This window comes from Anastrepha obliqua, chromosome 5, assembly GCF_027943255.1.
Source record: "Anastrepha obliqua isolate idAnaObli1 chromosome 5, idAnaObli1_1.0, whole genome shotgun sequence".
NCBI classification, from domain to species: domain Eukaryota; kingdom Metazoa; phylum Arthropoda; class Insecta; order Diptera; family Tephritidae; genus Anastrepha; species Anastrepha obliqua.
Window position 1 is genome coordinate 118,446,599 of NC_072896.1, and position 20,133 is coordinate 118,466,731.

At 39.0% G+C, this 20,133-nt stretch overlaps 1 protein-coding gene across 1 annotated transcript; it reads left to right on the plus strand.

Moving 5' to 3' along the window:
- Positions 1-1,749: 1,749 nt before the first annotated feature.
- Positions 1,750-11,861, plus strand: LOC129248947 (uncharacterized). The gene is made up of 3 exons (XM_054888555.1): positions 1,750-1,854; positions 10,536-10,667; positions 10,725-11,861. The coding sequence occupies exons 1-3, from the start codon at positions 1,750-1,752 to the stop codon at positions 11,859-11,861; spliced, it is 1,374 nt and encodes a 457-aa protein (XP_054744530.1).
- Positions 11,862-20,133: the final 8,272 nt, after the last annotated feature.

Genomic DNA, 20,133 nt, shown 5'->3' on the forward strand with positions numbered 1-20,133 from the left:
TATTTATGTACTTTATTTCATTTCAGTGTTCTATACTCCGTAGAAGTCACCATTAATTACGTTATTTATTAAGTAAATTATGCGTATATATGCATGTGTTAATTTATTGCATTCTTGTTATGTTTAAAATATGCCAGATGTGCCAAAAGTGCCTGCGGAGTTCTTAAGCTGCTGCCTATGGCGTTGAGGTGCCGTGGCGTATGAGTAATGCATTTGCTTTGATATAGCAGCAGTGCGTACATACATGCATATAATTTAACATGATTCAATAGCAAATCCATTACTTTTTTTTTACTGAGCTTCTCTCTTGTGCTTGGACTACACCAACATATAATAAATACAAAATTTATGGCTCATATTATATGTTTATCCTCATGCACATGACTAATAACTGCGCTGTCAAGTTGCCTTGGTGTATTTCTTCTATTAATTTGTAAGCCATCATAAATTATCTGAACACAAATAATCATCCTACATGCATATATGTGCATAGCATTTCGAAAACTCATATTTATGCTCGTAAAAAATTGATGGTGACGCCACATGGCGTATGGGTAACCCACTGCTGGACAGCAGGAGCCAGATGACGAACAGAATTGTGCAAGCAAGCAAGAAATATTAAGAAATTCGTGTAAAAAAAAAAAAATAAAAGCCACAGGCAAAATGTTGCCAAAAAAGACCTCACACTTATGCACAAACACGCAGCGAATCTCTTGTGTAGCGCCTTAAAGTATATTAAAAGAAATTGCTAAAACTTAATACTTTCTAGAACTTTTTACATGCACTTTGATGTTGCGGAAAGGCAGCTGCTTTGCGGATGAGTTTGACGTAACGTGCAATACTGGAGGGAATGTTTAAAATATGTTGTAATTTTTATCGTTTTCTGGTCGTAGAATAGGTCTTCATAGCGAAAATGTCAAAACGTGTCAATGTGGCTCGAACCGTCAAGAAAAACAGCATAATTTCCTGTTCATGTACATTCGTATATGTACGTACGGGTTGCCAATACCACCGCAGAAATGTGTTCACAGTGGAGCGGGAATTGATTGTTACAAAACGATGTGTGTTGCCATAATAAGCATCATTAATCAAAACAAAAGACTGTGAACCAGGGACACGCCTACACGCGTGTAAGTTTACTGGTGAACGGAAAGCAGCAAAGTGTCAAGGGAGCGCCGCACACAGTATGCGCCCGGTAGATAAAGGGTGAATGAGACCAGAGGCAGATTGAAAGCAGCTACGAAGCTGATAAATGTGAAACAAAGCATGACAGAGGTTTGCGACAGCAAAGGCAACCAGCTGCAGCAGCTGTTGTGTGGCAGCTGCTTGCGTGGCCATTCTTGCCAGGTTCTTGCCTTGCCAGAGGCATTACGGGTTTCACGCGTTCCATGCCGTAACAGTGTTGGCTTTGAGTGAGCGCGCATGTGTGTGTGCGAGCTGGCGAGGCAAAATTCCCAAGCGTGCTCTGTCAAACGTCAACATTGTGTTGCATGCTGCGCATTGCCCGGGGCAGCGGTAAAACCAGAAAGACCAAAAAAACAAAACAAAAAAAAAAAAACACAGAAATGCCAGTAATGGCAGCCGTTAGTCACTTTGCTGTGATGCTTCACTATGTCTTTGTCCATAACTACAAGTATTCGCACGTACACAGGTTTATGCACACTTCTTTGCGCCTTGCATGCGTGCATGTGCTTATGTGTATGCGTTTGTACCTACAATGTTTCAGTAACTGTTCCTTTGTGCGTTAAAATGTATGCCACTGTGCCACTCACTCGCTATCCAACTCATTTATCGCTACAAAGTAGCATCAGCTTAAGTTTGATTATCTCCACTGAGCTGAGTGTGCTCTTTGTTGTTAGTTGTTGTAGTGTCCTCTATGGGGTTTTCTACGCCTTTTACGCCTTTTGCGTCTTTTGCGCCTTTTACCCCTTTATCTGCCTTGTTTTGTTGCCCTTTGTTCCTTTCTTGTTGGTTGCTTATTGTTGTTGCTTTTATTATTATAGTTATTATGTTTGTTATTACTGCACCGTAGTGATTTAATACGAGCAGCACCGAATGCGCACTACTCTCATAAACTGTAACTATCCATTTACCAACAATGAACAGTGCATACAAACAAACTACATACAAACGTAGAAGAATGGATTTAAAAATACCATTAAAAATTAATAAAATTTCTACACTTCGTAAGTAAAGAATTTTTGGCTCGTTATTCCTCATTTGGCCCCCTAAATTATAAAAGTAGTTAAAAAAATACTACAACTGGTGATGATAGTTCGCCTGAAGACTCAGGCAGGAATAACTTAGGTCAATGGCTTTAATCACTGGTTTTACGAAAAAATGTTCAAAGATCATCTAAACGGTTCGTATAACATTTGAAGACATTTCCTAGAGCAAGTATGTAAATATTATAGAGTTGGCCAATTTAACTGTGGATCGGCGATTACCCCAGAGGGACCGGAGCTAATAATCGGAATCAGTGCTACAGGAATAATGAATTGGATCAGCGATTATGTATGCAATTTACCTAAAGAGCGATGGTCCGCTCTTGAACGCTGCAGAACTGCAAAGTGTTTTGTGATAAGCCCGAACAGAAAACTGTCAAACTTTCTCCAAAAACTTGGAGGAAAAGACGTTCGATTGATAGTCGATCTTTTTATAGGGCACAACCTATAGGGTCAACATATGACCACCATTGGAATCATTGAGGACCCGATTTGCCTGTATTGTTTAGAGGAGGCGGCTAGCACTGAGCATTTTCTCTGTGAGTGTCCTGCCTTTGCTAAAGCAAGGCTACTAATGGGTTCTGATGTCGTGAGAATGAGTAAAATTCGCTTTCTCAAACTGAAGAATATTTTCTCTGTTATCTTGCACTCCTTTGTTGTCTTTCTTTCTTTTTCTCCTTAACTGTCTACCCTTTTACTTTCCAGAGCTTGGAATACAAGGGTTTTTTAGCCTGAGTATTTTGGGAGTTGCCAAATCTCTCGTTGCTTTTTGACTCGCCGATTTCGTATATCAATACAGCTCGTTATTATTTCAGATATTCATCATTGAAGTAGTTCGCTCTTATACTGGCAAGATTTCCAGGCTAAACAAGTTGTAATGGAATGCCTACGCTAAGTATTCATTTATTTATTTATTTACATGAAATATAATTATAAACGATTTTAGTGCGCAATTAAGATATCCAACAGCAGAGGCTATCGTTATTTGGGAGGAGTCCAGGCAGGGAGACTGCAAGCCTCTATTGCCGTAGTTGTTTTGTAAAAGTGAAGTGAAATGAGGTGGAATCATCTTAGCCTGCACTATTCACCTGCTTTTATGAACCTTAGATGTATAAATTTTCCTAGTTCGTAGTTTATATGTACAGGGTGTCCAGTGGGAGAATTAGGTTTTAGATTTAAAGTCTTTCTCCAGCGCCTGGGCTTATGACCGGGGTGCGGACCATGTTAGTACTTTTATTCGTGCGGACGGGGTGCAGCCGAACATGAAGAGAATTAAAAATATTGCATTCGATGCTACAAGTTGGCACGATAATTCGCATCAGTGCATGTGCAAGAGAGCGGCTGCCCTGGAGCTTTTAAAAACTATTGTGCACGAACTATTGAGGAACGATCTTAGACTTTAGACCTTCAAAATGTAAATCGTGCAAACGCTTAAGCCTAACGTTTACATTTTGTGTAAAAATTTCTGCGAGATAATGTTGAAGCGATTACGTACTGTAAACTCCATCTTTTGAAATGATAAAGTCCATTTCCATGAAAAGGGGAAGTGCAAATAGCCAAAATGCCGTTACTGGTCACCTACGGACAGAACCCACTATTAAAATTCAACAATCACTTCACATTCCCAAAGTGTCGGATATTTTTTTATTGATATTTTACTAGGTGGGCTAGTTAGCTCAGTTCTTAGCAGTTGTTCACTTGATGCTGTCGCATAGGAAACTTTATAGGTAAATGAGCTTAACAGCCACTGGTGGCAGGTGATGGTTGTTTTAAAATAATACATTTAAAAATTTAGATTTTTTAAGGTTTCACTACTCTATTCAAAACACGGGTCCTAATAATTATATGTGAAAAATAACATTATTTAAATGACCACCACCATGAGTCCATCTACAGGTAAATCCACCCGGAATGCCTAATTGTTGAGAATGCCAAGATGGCGATGTTGTAGGATGTTCAGCAACCCTTTGAGCTGAAGCAATATTCCCAACACACCGTGCAGGTATTGGTTTGCCTATCCTTTTTCTATCATCTATAAAATAAGTTGCTTCACATTTTTTCGCCAACCTTTGAATTGTCGACTCACTCAGACGATTATTTCCATAAAAAAAAAATCACGAATTTTGCGAGAAGTTGTTGTTCAAGATCGACCATTTTCATAATAAGTTTTAATACTAAAGATTAATCATTTGAACGCGTTGTTCTATTGTGTAATTGTGGTAAATAAAAGTTAAAAATTATGCAATGCTAAATGTTTGTCCATAAAATTCATTATTATATGGTTAAGACTACATTAAAAAGTCCGCAAAATGCAAGTACATTTTCGATTTCTGTGAAACTTTGGGAAATAAAAGTTTTATAAAAGAAACTTTGAAGCCCAAAACGATTTTGAAAAAATTTCAGAATATCAGGTCAGTCCATAAGTTCGTGCGTTTTTTAAAGGTGGTTTTAAAATTAATAAAAAAGGTGTTTAAAGTATTTATTAATCAATAATATATTTTCCTTCATTAGGCAAATTTTTAATTCCCTGCTCAAACAATTTTTTGTCCTTAGAGCCAAATACGCTTCGATATCACTTTTTACAGCTTCTTTTGAGGAGTATTTCGCACTTTTGCGCAGTCCTTACACTCACGGTATCCTTAAACAGTGTTTATTTCTGCAGCAGCAGTTGTTGCATTTTTAGCACTTTTATAAAAAAAATAGAGAATATGGCTTATATACGCGTTCGAAGATTCCACTTTATTTTTAACAACACGTGCTTCTATCCGCGATTAAAATCACTTGTTAACTGCACAATATATCACAGAAAATATAAATAGTTCCGTTATATTCCGCGAATAATTTTTTGTATGCATAAATCGTACAAAAGTGCAATTATGGGTAAAATACGCACGAACTTATGGACTGGTCTGATAGCATAGTTAAATTGTTAAAAATCAGAGTAATGTTCTTTTCTAATAGCCTCAAAACCGTTAAAGAGATTTTAATGAAAAAATGCGAAAACTGTAGTTTTATATACGCAAATTTAATAAAGAAAATACTGGTTTTTTATTTAATATTTAGTTGATGAACCAGTTTTGGAAACATTTTAATGTGCCTATTATTATTCCATAAAACTCCACCTTTCACGAAAAAAAAAAAAATAAAATTAGGGAGATTTTTACTGGTGCTGAGATATGGCTCTTTTAGCGTCGAGGCACAGTTTACACAAAAAAAGAAAAAAACAAATTGAAGTCCTGCTTATATTTCCTTACTCCTACGACTCCAACCCAAAATGTAACTCATGCACGTATGCGAGTAAAGTTCTGTAAATACAATGGAATCTCATTCCCGAAACAACGAGAAAATTTTATCAACAACTTTTAAGAATAGGGCAAATGGCAATTAAATGCAAATAACCTGGCATTCTTTCAAATAATACAATACATTTAGTGGCTGCCTTGCCGGGTCATTTGTAAAATCCATGACACCAGATCATTTGCACTAAATTGCGAGCTGCCCTAATGTTTTTTCCCAACATCAGTGTCACCGTGCCATTGACTTTAACTAACTATCAGCTGCTGTATAATTATTCAAGTAATTTCCGCTAACATCAACATACTTTTGTACCAAAATTAGAAACCCAAGTGACTTGCCACTTTAGCCTTAAGCGGTGAGTCAGCAGTAGAAAACGTTTAGGAACCTGCTATGTTTGTATACTATGTAGTAGTGTAAGAAATAGCGAGTTTATATTTATAGGGAATTCTAGTCTACTTCCTTTCCCTTTTGAAGACCACGCCTTGATGGCAATTCAAGTCAAGGGGCGTGAAGTCTTCCGTTGAAGTTAGCTGATGTCGCCATTCAATTGCCAACTGGCAGCTCGCAGTGCACTTTCGTGTGGCAGGCAACGGTGTGTGGAGAATTTTTCAAAATGATTTATATTAACACATTTCATTCAGAAGTGCAGTAGTGCAGAAGTGCAAGTGAATACCTGCAGTGAATAGTTGCAGCAACTGAACACATTTTGCAATTTTACTGCGTTGCACAAACCACGTCGCCTTTTGCGCTTCGCATTTTTCTTTTACTCACACCAGTGCAGCGCCGTTTCGTTGGCACATTCGATTTGTCTTTTCTTCGTGCTGCGCTATAATTCTTGCATTGATTTATGAAATGAAAAATTTTCGCGTAGAAAATCACTATTTTTCCCCAGTGATGATGCCCTTTTTGGTCGCCAATTAAAATGCCATCAGAATGTTAAGCGGTTTATGAGTGTCTATTGAATGGCAATTGAGTATAAATTCAAAGGCGAGTCGTACGGAAAAGTAGCCTTTGTATTGGCATAATTTTGTGAAATAAATTATATTTTAATAGGCTGCTTTAATTGCGCTTTTGGTTTGCTATTATACCCGGTATTTGGTTTTAATTGCCAACAGCCATTTGCGGTTTACTGTTAGCGATTGAAAAATATTTTGTTTAAATGTAAATTAATTTTAAGCCGTCACAGTAAATTTTTGGTTTCGAATTTTTCCAAAGGCAATTTTAGGTACTTCAATGACATTTGGATATTTTAATTATATTTTTTATTAATAATTTGTTTTTCGGTTGCAAAGGAATTGCATTTATAGTCATCCTCACTATGCCCAAAGCAAACACTTCCCACTGGGTCTGCAAATTAAAATTCCTAAAAATGTCAAGAAAATGCAAATCGACAGGTTGACATTTAATTTTTAACAACGGTTCAAAGCCAGCAGACTTCTTATGCTGGCAAAAAAAGGTATGGGGGGTCATCAGCTTTTTTCGTGCTGTTCGATTTCCAAAGCAAATGTGGTGTTTTGCTCGATGATACGAGTAAACAAGCGAAAATTGGAAATTTGCTTGCTTGATTTTTTGGGATTATAACAACGGAATTTACAGCACTGACAGCATAAAGGACTTGCACACCTCACTGCCAATTCTCACGACATCAAAACGATATGGATTCCTGGTGGCTCAAATATACAGTGCGTTAAATAGCTGTGGCACAGGGATTTATTGATAAGTTTTGACAATTTATCTGTTTTATTTAATTTTAATATTTTTTTAATGAAAATATAGTTTATTCCCCTACAAAAGTAGGGGGCGCTCCGTTGGTGCTTTCTGACAAGGTGAAGTACCTAGGTCTAATCCTTGACAGTAAGCCAACGTGGAAGCCCAACACTGAGGAGAGAGTAAGTTATATGGATGCAAGGGCGCAATTGGCAAAAGATGGGGCCTCTCACCTAGAGTTGTATTTTGGCTCTATAATACCGTAATAAAGGTAATCTTGTTATATGGGGTCGTTGTGTAGTGGAACTCATTGGAGAGGACGACATCAGTTAAAAAGCTAGAGAGAGTTCAAAGGTCTGCACTCATTGGAATCAGTGGGGCGCTTCGAACTACTCCTACTCTAGCGCTTAATGTAATGTTAAATGTGGTACCTATAGACATCGCAGGCAGAATTGGCCCGAAGTTGGACGGTAGGGTTGGAGGAGGAGTATTCTGCAAAGAGCTCCCCATCAACTCAAATTCAGGTTACCGGATTACTGCAGTGTGTTCCAAGCATAGATTTCCGCAATTAAAAAAGCAGTTGACTGGCTAATTACTTGCGCAATAACTATTAAGAAGGTAATAATTTATTCCTCTATTGTGGTGCATTCGAAACTGGTCAGGGAATGCCTGGTCTCTCTCTCGATTCCATCAGAATTCTTCGATATAAAGATAATTTGGATACCTGGTCACAGTGACATTGCTGGAAACTGCGAATCCGACGAGCTGACCAGACAAGAGACCTGTGAGGCGGTGTGCCCGCGAAGGGAGAGGATCGGGATCGCCTTAACAACCTGCGCTCTACTCCTGGAAGGTTGAGTTTTGCATCAACTCAGCGAGCACTGGGTAAGTACACGAACGTGCAAGCTCGCGAAGTCCTTCTGGCCACGTTTGGATAGGAGGAGTTGGGATATTCTAAGGATGACCAAATCTCATCTCTCAAATTTCATGGGCATTCTTGCGGGGCACTACCGTGAGACTCGGAATTACTTCGAGTCGTTTTTGCGTCAGCTGTATGGAGGATGAGGTGGAATCATCTCAGCACCTCCTCCTTAGTTGCTCAGCTCTGCGCCTGCTGATATAGCAGGTCTTGATAACAAAAATCTGATGAACTTCATCAGCAGCATAAAGAAGCTAACACAACCGCAGACTAGTCACCGTTCATAGTCCACAAACACTCACTTTTCCCTTTTGTCCTATCGTCCTTTTCCTTCACCTCTTTTCCCCCTCTTGCAATGGTATCACAAAGGATGAACCAAACTTCTTTCGTCCAAGTGGACCCACTCTTTGGGCAACCATCACTACCTAATCTAACCTAACCTACAAAAGTAATATAAATCCAAGTTTTGAATTTTGTCTAAATTACAAAAAAAAAAAAAATAAAATTATTTTTCATTCAAATTCAATAATTTTTAACCAAAATTTTTAGTAAAATTTTTAGTAAAAAATTGTATATAACATTGAATTTTAATGTAAGCAAGTGCGAGCTTAAAGTAGTGCAAAAATTGCTTTAATGAATGTTGTTTTTTTTTAGTGACGCTTTTGGGTGCTTCCTTTCATATGAAGAAATGGCGAGCATGCGTTCTTATCCATTCGTGAATTTTGAATTTCCGCTTATGTTTATAACTAATAATTTTTTGTATTTATTTGGGGTATATTTGAAGTGCGCCAAACGGTTTTACAAAATTAAACATTTTTTGTTAGTGCTTATCAAAATTTCTTATCTTATTTCAGAGAAATTTTTTATAGGGAATAAACTCAGTAGTAGTATCTATAGTATTATTTTAAAACATGGCGCTTATTCTGACTAAACTACAACACGTACAGATATGAAATATATATCAAAAGAAAGGTTTTGATGAGCATATTTCCGGAAAATTATAAAAATTAAAATTGGTTAATTAGTTCATGAAATATTTGCGTGTAAAGTTATTAAAATTTTCATATTGATAACAGCAATGTCTATGCAAAGCGGGTTGACACACAAATATACGCACATATGTATATGAGTACGTTTGCTTTGTTTAGCTTTCTTTCTAATGAGCACAGCATTGTATGCATTTGGATTCTCAATAATTGTTTTGTTTTGTTATCCTTACTAATAAATACATATGTATTCATGATGTATTGTATGCATGCGAAACGTGGAACGCGTCAACACGTGACATACAAGCAATGCAAGTATTCATCAACCGCAGCCTTCGCAAGATCACGCGCATTTTTTGGCCTAACGTCATATCAAACTCCGATCTGTGGACTATAACGAAACAGATACCAGTCTATCTCGAAATTCGACGCCGCAAATGGAAATGGATCGGTCACACACTTCGAAAGCCATATGGTGATATCACTAGAGCAGCCCTGGATTGGAACCCCCAAGGCAGCCGCAGACCTGGCAGACCATCTAACACGTGGAGGCGACTAGTAGAAACAGAAGTGCAACAAGCAGGCCGCTCCTGGCAGCAAATAAAATTTCTAGCTTCTAATAGATTTAACTTTAACTTGTTCATTGAGGCCCTTTGTTCCACCTAGGAACCGCGGGAAAATATATATATTCATGAACATAGTCCCAACGGTTGCTGCGAATTTTTTTCAAAATTTTGTTGTGATGGTATTGCCATGATGTGATATAAATTGACAATTTACTTGAAATTTGTCAGTTCACTTAAAACAACGGTAACAGTACAAGTTAGTAAGAGTTTTGGGCAGACGCAAAATATAATTTATTTTGAGAAAAAAGTACATACATACATATTTAATTTTAAAATATGCCTAGAGGACGCCCAAGAAGAGTTCGTAGAAGAGTTCCTACTTTAAGTGGAGGAATAGAGCAGGTAAGTAAGTAATAAATGTTTGAAACGTCACGTATTGGATATGATTGGTAGAAGCATCCACTTTTGTTTTCGTTCATATATGGTACAATTGATCTACAATATATAAACGTATGTATGTATTTAAAAATTTTGTGTCCGCTTGATCGTTTTTGCAAAGCTCAAAATTTTAAATAGTTTTAAAAAATGAAGAGAGAGAGACAAATTAGTTTTTTATTTGATACGCTTTTGGCATGGATCCATCTACTTGCTGTAAACGCCCTTTTGGCATTTGGCACGCGATGTGTCGTACTAGAAAAGAGTACATGTCTATCCTTCAAATAAGATAGAGTTTTAACAAAGTGGTTGCGTGCTGAAATCGGTTTTTGTTGAAAACTTACATCTCTTTGCTTCCGCTTCATATAATATATGTTTTAAACGATTTCATGTTTTTTAGGTCCGTATTCATGCAAGCACAAGTACATACAAAAAAGCTCTAGATCCAGCATTTAATGCAGAATATAGCACGCTTGGTGGTTTAACCAGTATATGTTTGCATTGCAATGCTAAACATTTTAAATGTGAAAAGGTAACTCTCCATTATTGAAAAACTTTGGTAAACTTGATAAAGAAAAATTTTTTATAGGGAAGAAATGAATTCCTTACATGCTGCCACGGTGGGAAAGTGCAGATACCGATACCTCGCGTACCTGATTTTTTGGAAAGGGTTTTTGAAAATAATTTGAACTCTTTCCGGTCCCATTACTTAGAGAATATAAGACAAATAAATAGCTCATTCGCTTTTGCTTCTTTTGAAGCTAAAATTGTAGAGCCACCAGGACGTGGCCCTTATTGTTTTCGGATACATGGATCAATTTACCATCGAGTGAGTCCTCTTCATGCTAATAATGATTCAAACTCATTATACGCACAGCTTTATATACTTGATACTGACCAAGCCACTGACATTCGACTACAAAGGAATGCAAATTGCGATAGTTCCTTGGTGAAATGCCTACACGAGATGATATCAACCGTGAATCCCTTAGCCCGTCAGTATAAATTTATGGCACAAGTTGAACGCGAGGAGGAACAGAGGGCACGACAGGCAAATCGAGTTCCGCACAAAGTTAGCATGATTTTCTTCAGTAGTCATGCGAATCGGCGTTATAATTTGCCTAACTGCTCAGAAATTGCAGCCGTTTTCACAACCGAGGATGGTGAACCACCGGCAAGGCGTGATTTGAGAGTATTTTCTCACAGCTCAGAAACACAGTATTGCACCACGATTTCAACTTTACATAGATTATGCGATCCCTTGGTTTACCCTCTTTTATTTCCCTATGGTGAGCCAGGATACGACGAAGCACTACTACATGAGCAAGAATACAAAACAAGTCGCAGGTTCAGGGTCACACAGTTGCAATTCGTTGGATATCGAATGGCGATTCGAGAAGGTTTCAGCTTACTTCATGCTTCAGGTAAACTTTGGCAACAATATTTAGTTGATCAGTACGTTAGAATAGAGGGTGCAAGGTTGGCGTTTTTGCGTAATCACCAACATCAGCTTCGAGTTGAAACATATGCTGGCTTACACGATTATGTTATGCGTCAAGCAGAACTAGAAAATGCACGCCCTGGTCGCATTGTCGTTCTGCCTTCCAGTTTTCCAGGCTCACCTCGCAATATGAATATGCATTACCAAGATGCCATGGCTATTGTTAGAAAACATGGAAAGCCGTCACTTTTCATAACTTTTACCTCTAATCCAAAATGGCCTTAGATAACTCAAAACATTGAACAGTATCAAGTACCCCAAATGCGTCCTGAGTTAATAGCGCGAGTTTTTAAGCAAAACCTAAAAGATCTTTTAAATGATATTTCAAAAAAGCATGTATTTGGAAGGGTGAAATATTTTCTATACGTAATAGAATTTCAAAAAAGAGGCCTACCGCATGCACATATTTTGGTTGATCTTCATGATGCAGATGCCATTATTGATGCTTCTATTATAGACTTGGCTGTTTGTGCTGAAATTCCGAATAAAGAAACTGAGCCTGAACTTCATGAAATTGTTTTAAAATGTATGGTGCATGGTCCATGTGGCCCACTTAGTCCTTCATCGCCTTGCATGTCTGAATATGGAGAATGCACAAAAAAATATCCAAAACTATTTCAAGAAGTTACTTTGCCAGTATCGTCGCCGCGATGACGGGAGCAAAGTTTTAGTTCGAGTCAATCAAAACCAAATTGAATTAGATAATCGATGGATCGTACCATATAATAAATACTTAACAAAAAAATACGCCGCTCACATCAATGTTGAAATATGTTCTTCAATCAAAAGTGTTAAGTACCTACATAAATATATCTATAAAGGATATGATTGTGCAAGTATTCAGATCATTGAACAACCTGTTAGTAACTGCATTAATTTTGATGAGATAACGACTTTTGTAGATGCTAGGTATGTAAGCGCACCAGAAGCGTGTTGGAGACTTTTTGAATTTCCAATGCAGGAAAAATCACACACAGTAAAACCTCTTGCGGTAAACCTTCCAAATTTACAAAATATTTACTTTCGTGAAGACAGTGCTATTATAGCAGAAGCGATTACGGAATTCCGAGACACTACACTTACTGCGTACTTTAAGCTGAATACAATAGATACTTTTGCTAATACATTGACTTACCAAGAAATTCCTGAACATTACACTTGGCAACAAGGCTCACGTTCGTGGCAGAGAAGAAAAAATTTAGCCAACGCAATAGGCAGAATTTATATGGTCGATCCAAAGGATCTAGAACGATTTGCATTACGTTTACTGTTAGTTTCCATAAAGGGTCCTAAATCATACAATGATTTATTGACAGTTGGTAATGAGCTCCTCTCTTCTTTTTGGGAATCGGCCGCCAAGCGAAAGCTATTAGTGGATAACTCGGAATGGGTTGCTGTTTTGACAGAAGTTTCTACCTTCAAAATGCCATCACAGTTAAGACGTATTTTTGCCATGATTTGCGTGTTTGGAGAACCTACTTCGCCCCTTGAACTTTGGACAACATTTAAAGAATATTTTATTGAAGATTTTGTAATAATGTAGTAGAAAGTGAAATATTGGCATTGCGGGAAATTAATCAAATTTTACTTTCCCACAATACATCTTTAAAACATTTTGGTTTGCCGGAAGTTTCTTTTGCAGACAACCTTACAACTTTAACAACTGACATTGAAGTCGATTTGAGATGCGCACAAACATTAAAAGATCAGCTTAATCGAGAACAAAAACACATTTTTGACGAAGTATGTACAATGCTAAATGATGAGGGCATATCTGTTAAAGCTGTTTTTATTGATGGACCTGGTGGCTCTGGAAAAACATTTCTATATAAAACTCTTACTCACTATATTCGTGGTATTGGAGAAACAGTGATTACCGTAGCTTGGACAGGTATAGCTTCAATTTTGTTGCCAGGCGGGCGAACTGCTCACAGCGTTTTTAAATTTCCCATACCGTTGACTGAATCAGTTTCTTTGGTAAAACCAAACACTAAAGCTGGTCAGGCATTAAAGGCAGCAAAAGCTATTATTTGGGATGAAGCTAGCATGGTGCCTGGCAGAGCTCTGTTGTGTTTAGATCGTCTTTTGCGCGATATTCACCAAAATGAGACGCCTTTTGGTGGGAAAATTATTATTCTGGGTGGAGACTTTAGGCAAGTTTTGCCTGTGGTACCGAGAAGTACGCGAACTGACATAGTTGATAATTGTTTAAAACGTTGCTCTTTGTGGAAATTTTTTAAATCATTTAAGCTCACAATCAATATGCGTAGTCAAGAACCCGACTATTGTAATTTTCTTTTGCGCATAGGACACGGCGAAGGGCAAGACAATGCATCAAGAATAAAAATTCCTGATCAAATTCTTTTAAAAAACGGAAACATCATTGACTGGGTTTTCCAACCAAATAATGGAATAATAGAAATTGATAATTTAAAAGACCGAGCCATATTATGTCCAAAAAATGACCAATGTGCCATCATAAACTCGAGTATAGTCGATATGCTACCTGGTCAGGAGCGCACATATCTCAGCGCTGATACGATTGTTTCACAAGATTCACAAGATCAGGTAAGATTCCCTGTGGAATTTTTACACTCCCTCAATTTTAGTGGAACTCCGCCGCATAAGCTTCAATTGAAAATTGGAACAGTGATAATGTTGATTCGCAATTTAAGTCCAGCAGAAGGATTGGTGAATGGCACACGACTTATCGTAAAAGAAATGCATCCGAATTGTTTGCTCGCGGAAGTGTTATGCGGAGAGGCTCAGGGAAGGCGATTTCTATTGCCTCGTATAAATTTGCAGCCGAGCGAAACCACACTTCCCTTTACGTTGAAGCGTCGCCAATTTCCAATTATAATAGCCTTCGCCATAACTATAAATAAGGCCCAGGGGCAAACATTATCAAGGGTGGGGCTTCATTTAAAGGAGGATTGCTTTGCCCACGGCCAACTTTATGTTGCGTTAAGCCGGGTTAGATCCTGGGAAAATATACGGTTCAAATGGGCAATAACGAAAACTTCACGTTGAATGTAGTTTATAATGAAGTAATTTAAAAAAGAAAATTACTCATTTAACTGAACAAAATTTTAAAAATGTTATAGGTATGCATAAGTTCTTACATAGTAGGTATTACATATGAATAAAAATATACACTTTTCTAATCATCATAACTTTTAATATATAAAAGTGTCACATATGCTGTTTACTTTGCGTGGGAAAAAAGCCCACCCGATTTTCGGGGGTTACATACTAGTAGTATATTAATAAATAAATAAATGAAATAAATTTAGTATATTACATTAATAGCACATTTTTTAAAAGTGGCTTAACTCCATTTTTGTTCCTAATTTTTGTCAAACAATTTTTTTTGTTGGCGTTTTTTTAGCTCAAGGGAATAATCAAAAGTTGTAGCAATATCTCTTTATTACATTTGGAGATGTTCTTAGAAAATGAAAAACCAATGTAAAAAAGAAAGAGTGCACTAGCGAAGCGCTAGCAAACGCAGTCGTGTATTACGTCCATTTGCAGATCGATCGAAGTGTTGCTACGTACATTAATAAGCAGATTACACAATATTTTTCACTGGTTAGAACTCGAAAAGTCTCGAATCGCGCTATGAGACTTGCAGGGATCACTAAGCATAGCCTAAGCTATTCTAAAAGTGATATAAAGACAAATTTGAGGCGGAGTTTTTTAAACACTATCAAACAAAAGGTTTCTTTTAATTTAAAACAAAAAAATTCAAACAATTTAAAAAATATTGCTCATGCATGAAAAAAAAGAAAAAAATATTGAACAAAAGAATTAAATTTTGCTTGGACAAACTTGAAAAGTAAAAAAAATTTTTGAAAAAAAAAATTTTAATTTTTGGTCAAAAAAATTAAAATTTCGGAACAAACGAAAAAATTTTGATTTAAATTTTTTAATCATGCTCGAAAAACAAAAAAAAACCTAAGGGTTTTCCAATAAGAGGTGTTATTTTGATATTCAAAGGAAATTGCTATTTTTTAATATAAATGATCGGATGTTGGAGGATGGTTCCATGTGTAGAAGTCCACGCAAGTGGGGAAAGTTACTGATCGCCATTCACTTGGGAGTGGCCAGGACGATTCTTCTACATATGGTTCAAGCAGCTCACAACGTCCGGGATTAGCCCACGTATCCTCTGGTTAGCTTCCTAACACCCGTTCGGGAGTGAGCTAACGTGAGAAGGCGAAACATTCCAGGATAGCTGGTTGTGCGCTGGGTTTGGGACCCGCCACTTAAAAATCCCCCCCCAATGAAAAGATTAAAAAAGCCTCGGATGAGAATTGCCTTTACTGATGACGACCCCTGCAAACGAAATAAGGAATATGATTTGAGGGCATGCACCTGGAATGTCCGGTCCCTTAATGGGGAAGGTGCCTCTGCCCGGCTGGTTGATGTCCTCGTGAGAGTAAAGGCTGACATCACTGCCATCCAAGAGATGCGATGGACGGGGCAAGGAAAGAAAACCATAGGACCTTGCGACGTCTACTACAGCTGCCATGTAAAGGAGCGCAAATTCGGTGTCGGATTTGTTGTGGGAGAGAGACTTCGTCGCCAAGTACTGTCGTTCACTCCGGTGGACGAGCGTCTCGCAACAATCCGCATCAAAGCCAGATTTTTCAACATATCGCTAATTTGCGCCCACGCCCCGACGGAAGAGAAGGACGATGCGACCAAAGATTCCTTCTATGAGCGCCTGGAACGTTCCTATGAGCGCTGCCCCCGCCACGACATAAAAATCGTGCTTGGCGACTTCAACGCCAGGGTGGGCAAGGAGGGAATTTTTGGTCCCACAGTCGGAAAATTCAGCCTGCACAACGAAACATCCGGTAACGGACAGAGGCTGATCGACTTCGCCGGGGCCCGAAACATGGTAGTCTGCAGCACCAGATTCCAGCATAAGAAAATACACCAAGCTACCTGGCTGTCTCCTGATCGAAAAACGCGAAACCAGATCGATCATGTTGTGATAGATGGAAGACACGCTTCTAGTGTATTAGATGTACGTACGATCCGAGGACCCAACATCGACTCGGATCATTACCTTGTTGCAGCCAAACTGCACACCCGCCTCTGTGCAGCAAAAAACGTGCATCTACCTACGCAAAGAATGTTCGACATCGAAAAGCTGCAATCACAACAGACAGCCAGAAGATTCGCCACTCGACTCTCACTCCTGCTCTCCGAAAGCACTGCCCAACAAATCGGCATACGCGAGCAATGGAGCAACATTTCTCGTTCCCTACGTACCTCCGCCGAAGAAGAAATCGGATTCCGGCGAGCCCGAAAAAACAATTGGTACGACGAGGAGTGTCATGCTGCCGCAGAAAGAAAAGATGCCGCCTATAGAGCCACGCTGCGATCGGGCGCAACGCGAGCCATGTGGGATCGCTACAGAGAGCTGAAAAAGGAAGAGAGACGTATTATCCGACAGAAGAAACGAGAGGCCGAAATACGCGAGTGCGAGGAGCTTGAGATGCTGGCCAATAGGAACAACGCCCGAAAATTCTACCAGAAAGTTCGGCGGCTTACAGAAGGTTTCAAGACTGGGGCGTTTTCCTGTAAGAACAAAGACGGCGATCTGGTGACTGACGTACAGAGCAATCTTAAATTATGGAGGGAAACTTCTCGAACCTGGTAAACAGTGACAGCTGCGCATGTCGAAGAGAATGTGAAGATCCCGATACCCCAATCGATGACGACGGAATTGTAGTTCCGTTACCCGATCATGACGAGGTGAGAATAGCGATAACGCGCCTAAAGAACAACAAAGCCGCGGGCGCCGACGGACTCCCGGCTGAGCTATTCAAACATGGCGGCGAGGAGCTGGTAAGGTGCATGCATCAGCTCCTATGCAAAATATGGTCGGATGAAAGCATGCCTGCCGATTGGAATTTAAGTGTGCTCTGCCCAATCCATAAGAAGGGCGATCCTGCAATTTGTGCCAATTACCGCGGGATTAGTCTTCTAAATATCGCCTATAAGGTTCTAGCGAGCGTATTGTGTGAAAGGCTGAAGCCCACCGTCAACCAACTGATTGGATCTTATCAGTGTGGCTTCAGACCTGGAAAGTCTACCATAGACCAAATATTCACAATACGCCAAATCTTGGAAAAGACCCACGAACGGAGAATCGACACACACCATCTTTTCGTCGACTTCAAAGCTGCATTCGACAGTACAGAAAGGAGTTACCTGTATGCCGCTATGTCTGAATTTGGTATCCCCGCAAAACTAATACGGCTATGTAAGATGACGTTGCTCAACACCAGCAGCGCCGTCAGAATTGGGAAGGACCTTTCCGAGCCGTTTGATACCAAACGAGGTTTCAGACAGGGTGACTCGCTGTCGTGTGACTTCTTTAACCTGATGTTGGAGAGCATCGTACGAGCCGCAGAACTTAATCGCTCAGGCACAATATTTTATAAGAGCGTACAATTGTTGGCGTATGCCGATGATATCGATATCATCGGCCTTAACAACCGCGCTGTTAGTTCTGCCTTCTCCAAACTGGATAAAGAGGCAAAGCGAATGGGTCTGGTGGTGAACGAGGACAAAACGAAGTACCTCCTGTCTTCAAACAAACAGTCGGCGCACTCGCGTATCGGCACCCACGTCACTGTAGACAGTTATAATTTTGAGGTTGTAAAAGACTTCGTGTATTTGGGAACCAGCATTAACACCTATAACAATGTCAGCCTTGAAATTCAACGTAGAATCTCTCTTGCCAACAAGTGCTACTTTGGACTAAGTAGGCAACTGAGCAGTAAAGTCCTCTCTCGACGAACAAAACTAACACTCTACAAGACTCTCATCATGCCCGTCCTGACGTATGGCGCAGAAGCTTGGACGATGACAACATCCGATGAAGCGACGCTTGGAGTATTCGAGAGAAAGATTCTGCGTAAGATTTTTGGACCTTTGCACGTTGGCAACGGCGAATATCGTAGACGATGGAACGATGAGCTGTATGAGCTTTACGACGACATAGACATAGCGCAGCGAATAAAGATCCAGCGGCTTCGTTGGCTGGGTCATGTCGTCCGAATGGATACAAATGCTCCGGCTTTGAAAGTATTCGATGCGGTATCAGCTGGTGGTAGCAGAGGAAGAGGAAGGCCTCCTCTGCGTTGGAAAGATCAGGTGGAGAAGGACTTGGCTTCACTTGGTGTGTCCAATTGGCGCCGGTTAGCACGAGAAAGAAACGACTGGCGCGCTTTATTAAGCTCGGCCAAAATCGCGTAAGCGGTTATCGCGCCAATTAAGAAGAAGAGATCGGATGTTTATTTCATTATAAAGAGGAAGGTATGCCGTTAGTAATGGAAAATAACATCAGGCAAATGACCACCACGACCACGGTTACAGGACAATATCTTTTTCATGAGTTTTTCCATAACCGAATTGCAAAGTGCTTCATAGCTTCACGAATTCCATCTTTGAGGTCTTGAATCGATCCTGGGCTGCTGCTGGGTGACCAATTGTGATCACCTCTTCGAGAGATAACACGGTTCGGAAACTTTTCCCGTAAAAGATCAATGGTTTCGTTGCTTGCGTGATACGTAGCGCTGTCTTGTTGAAAATAAACGTTGTCCAGATCAATACCATCCGATTCCGGGCATAAAAAATCGGTAATCATCTCTCGATAGCGCAATCCTATTCAAAATAACTCCTGTTATTGGAAAACTCTTATTTTGAACACAAAAAATTATAGTTCGTTGCTCATGCTGCAAAACCCAAAAAACAAAAATCACAATCATTAAACTTTTTTTTTAATTTTTTCAATTTATTTTCTATTATACTCGGGCCTACAAATAAACCAATTTTCAGAAAACTCAACACCATGTCCAAAATACTTGGATACATGGTAAGAAATCGCTCAGATGTGATGGGCGACAATTTGAAGTTTTCGTGTGAACAACATCAGGATGTATGCCACAAATAGGAGGAGGAGCTCGTAATACCCCAAGATGGATATACAGTGGGGTGCACAAATGAGTACATGTTTGTACTCCGTACACTTCCAAGTGCATAACAGTAACCACAATAAAGCAATTCGCAAAATTTTTTTTCAATTTAATTTTTTATTCAATTCTTAATAAAATAAATAATAACACAAAACAAAAAAGAGCAAATTCTAGGAAAAAAGCGAATAAAACAAAAACAACTTCCATGTACTCAATTTTGCACCTGCAAGATCTCAGTTTTCTCTCAATAATATAAGCGAAAAAATTTATTTACCGTTGGTTTTTTTCTCGAAAATTTTAAGATTATTTAGCTTAAAGCAAATCGTGAACGCGGCACATTTAAATTTAATAAAATAAAGGAAGTTATTGAAACAATATAATACGTAATTAAAGTCATGAAGAAATTATCGCGACAAATTGAGGACAGTGTTATATCCATGACAAATGCTGGTTCCGCGACGCAAATAATAGCCAAGCAGCTGAACATAAGCCAATCAGTGGTT

Coding starts and splice junctions, on each gene's coding strand:
- LOC129248947 (XM_054888555.1), top strand. CDS start 1,750: ATGTATGCCACTGTGCCACTCACTCGCTATCCAACTCATTTATCGCTA. Junction 1,855..10,535: donor AGCTGAGTGTGCTCTTTGTT/GTTAGTTGTTGT, acceptor CATGTTTTTTAG/GTCCGTATTCATGCAAGCAC. Junction 10,668..10,724: donor AACATTTTAAATGTGAAAAG/GTAACTCTCCAT, acceptor AATTTTTTATAG/GGAAGAAATGAATTCCTTAC.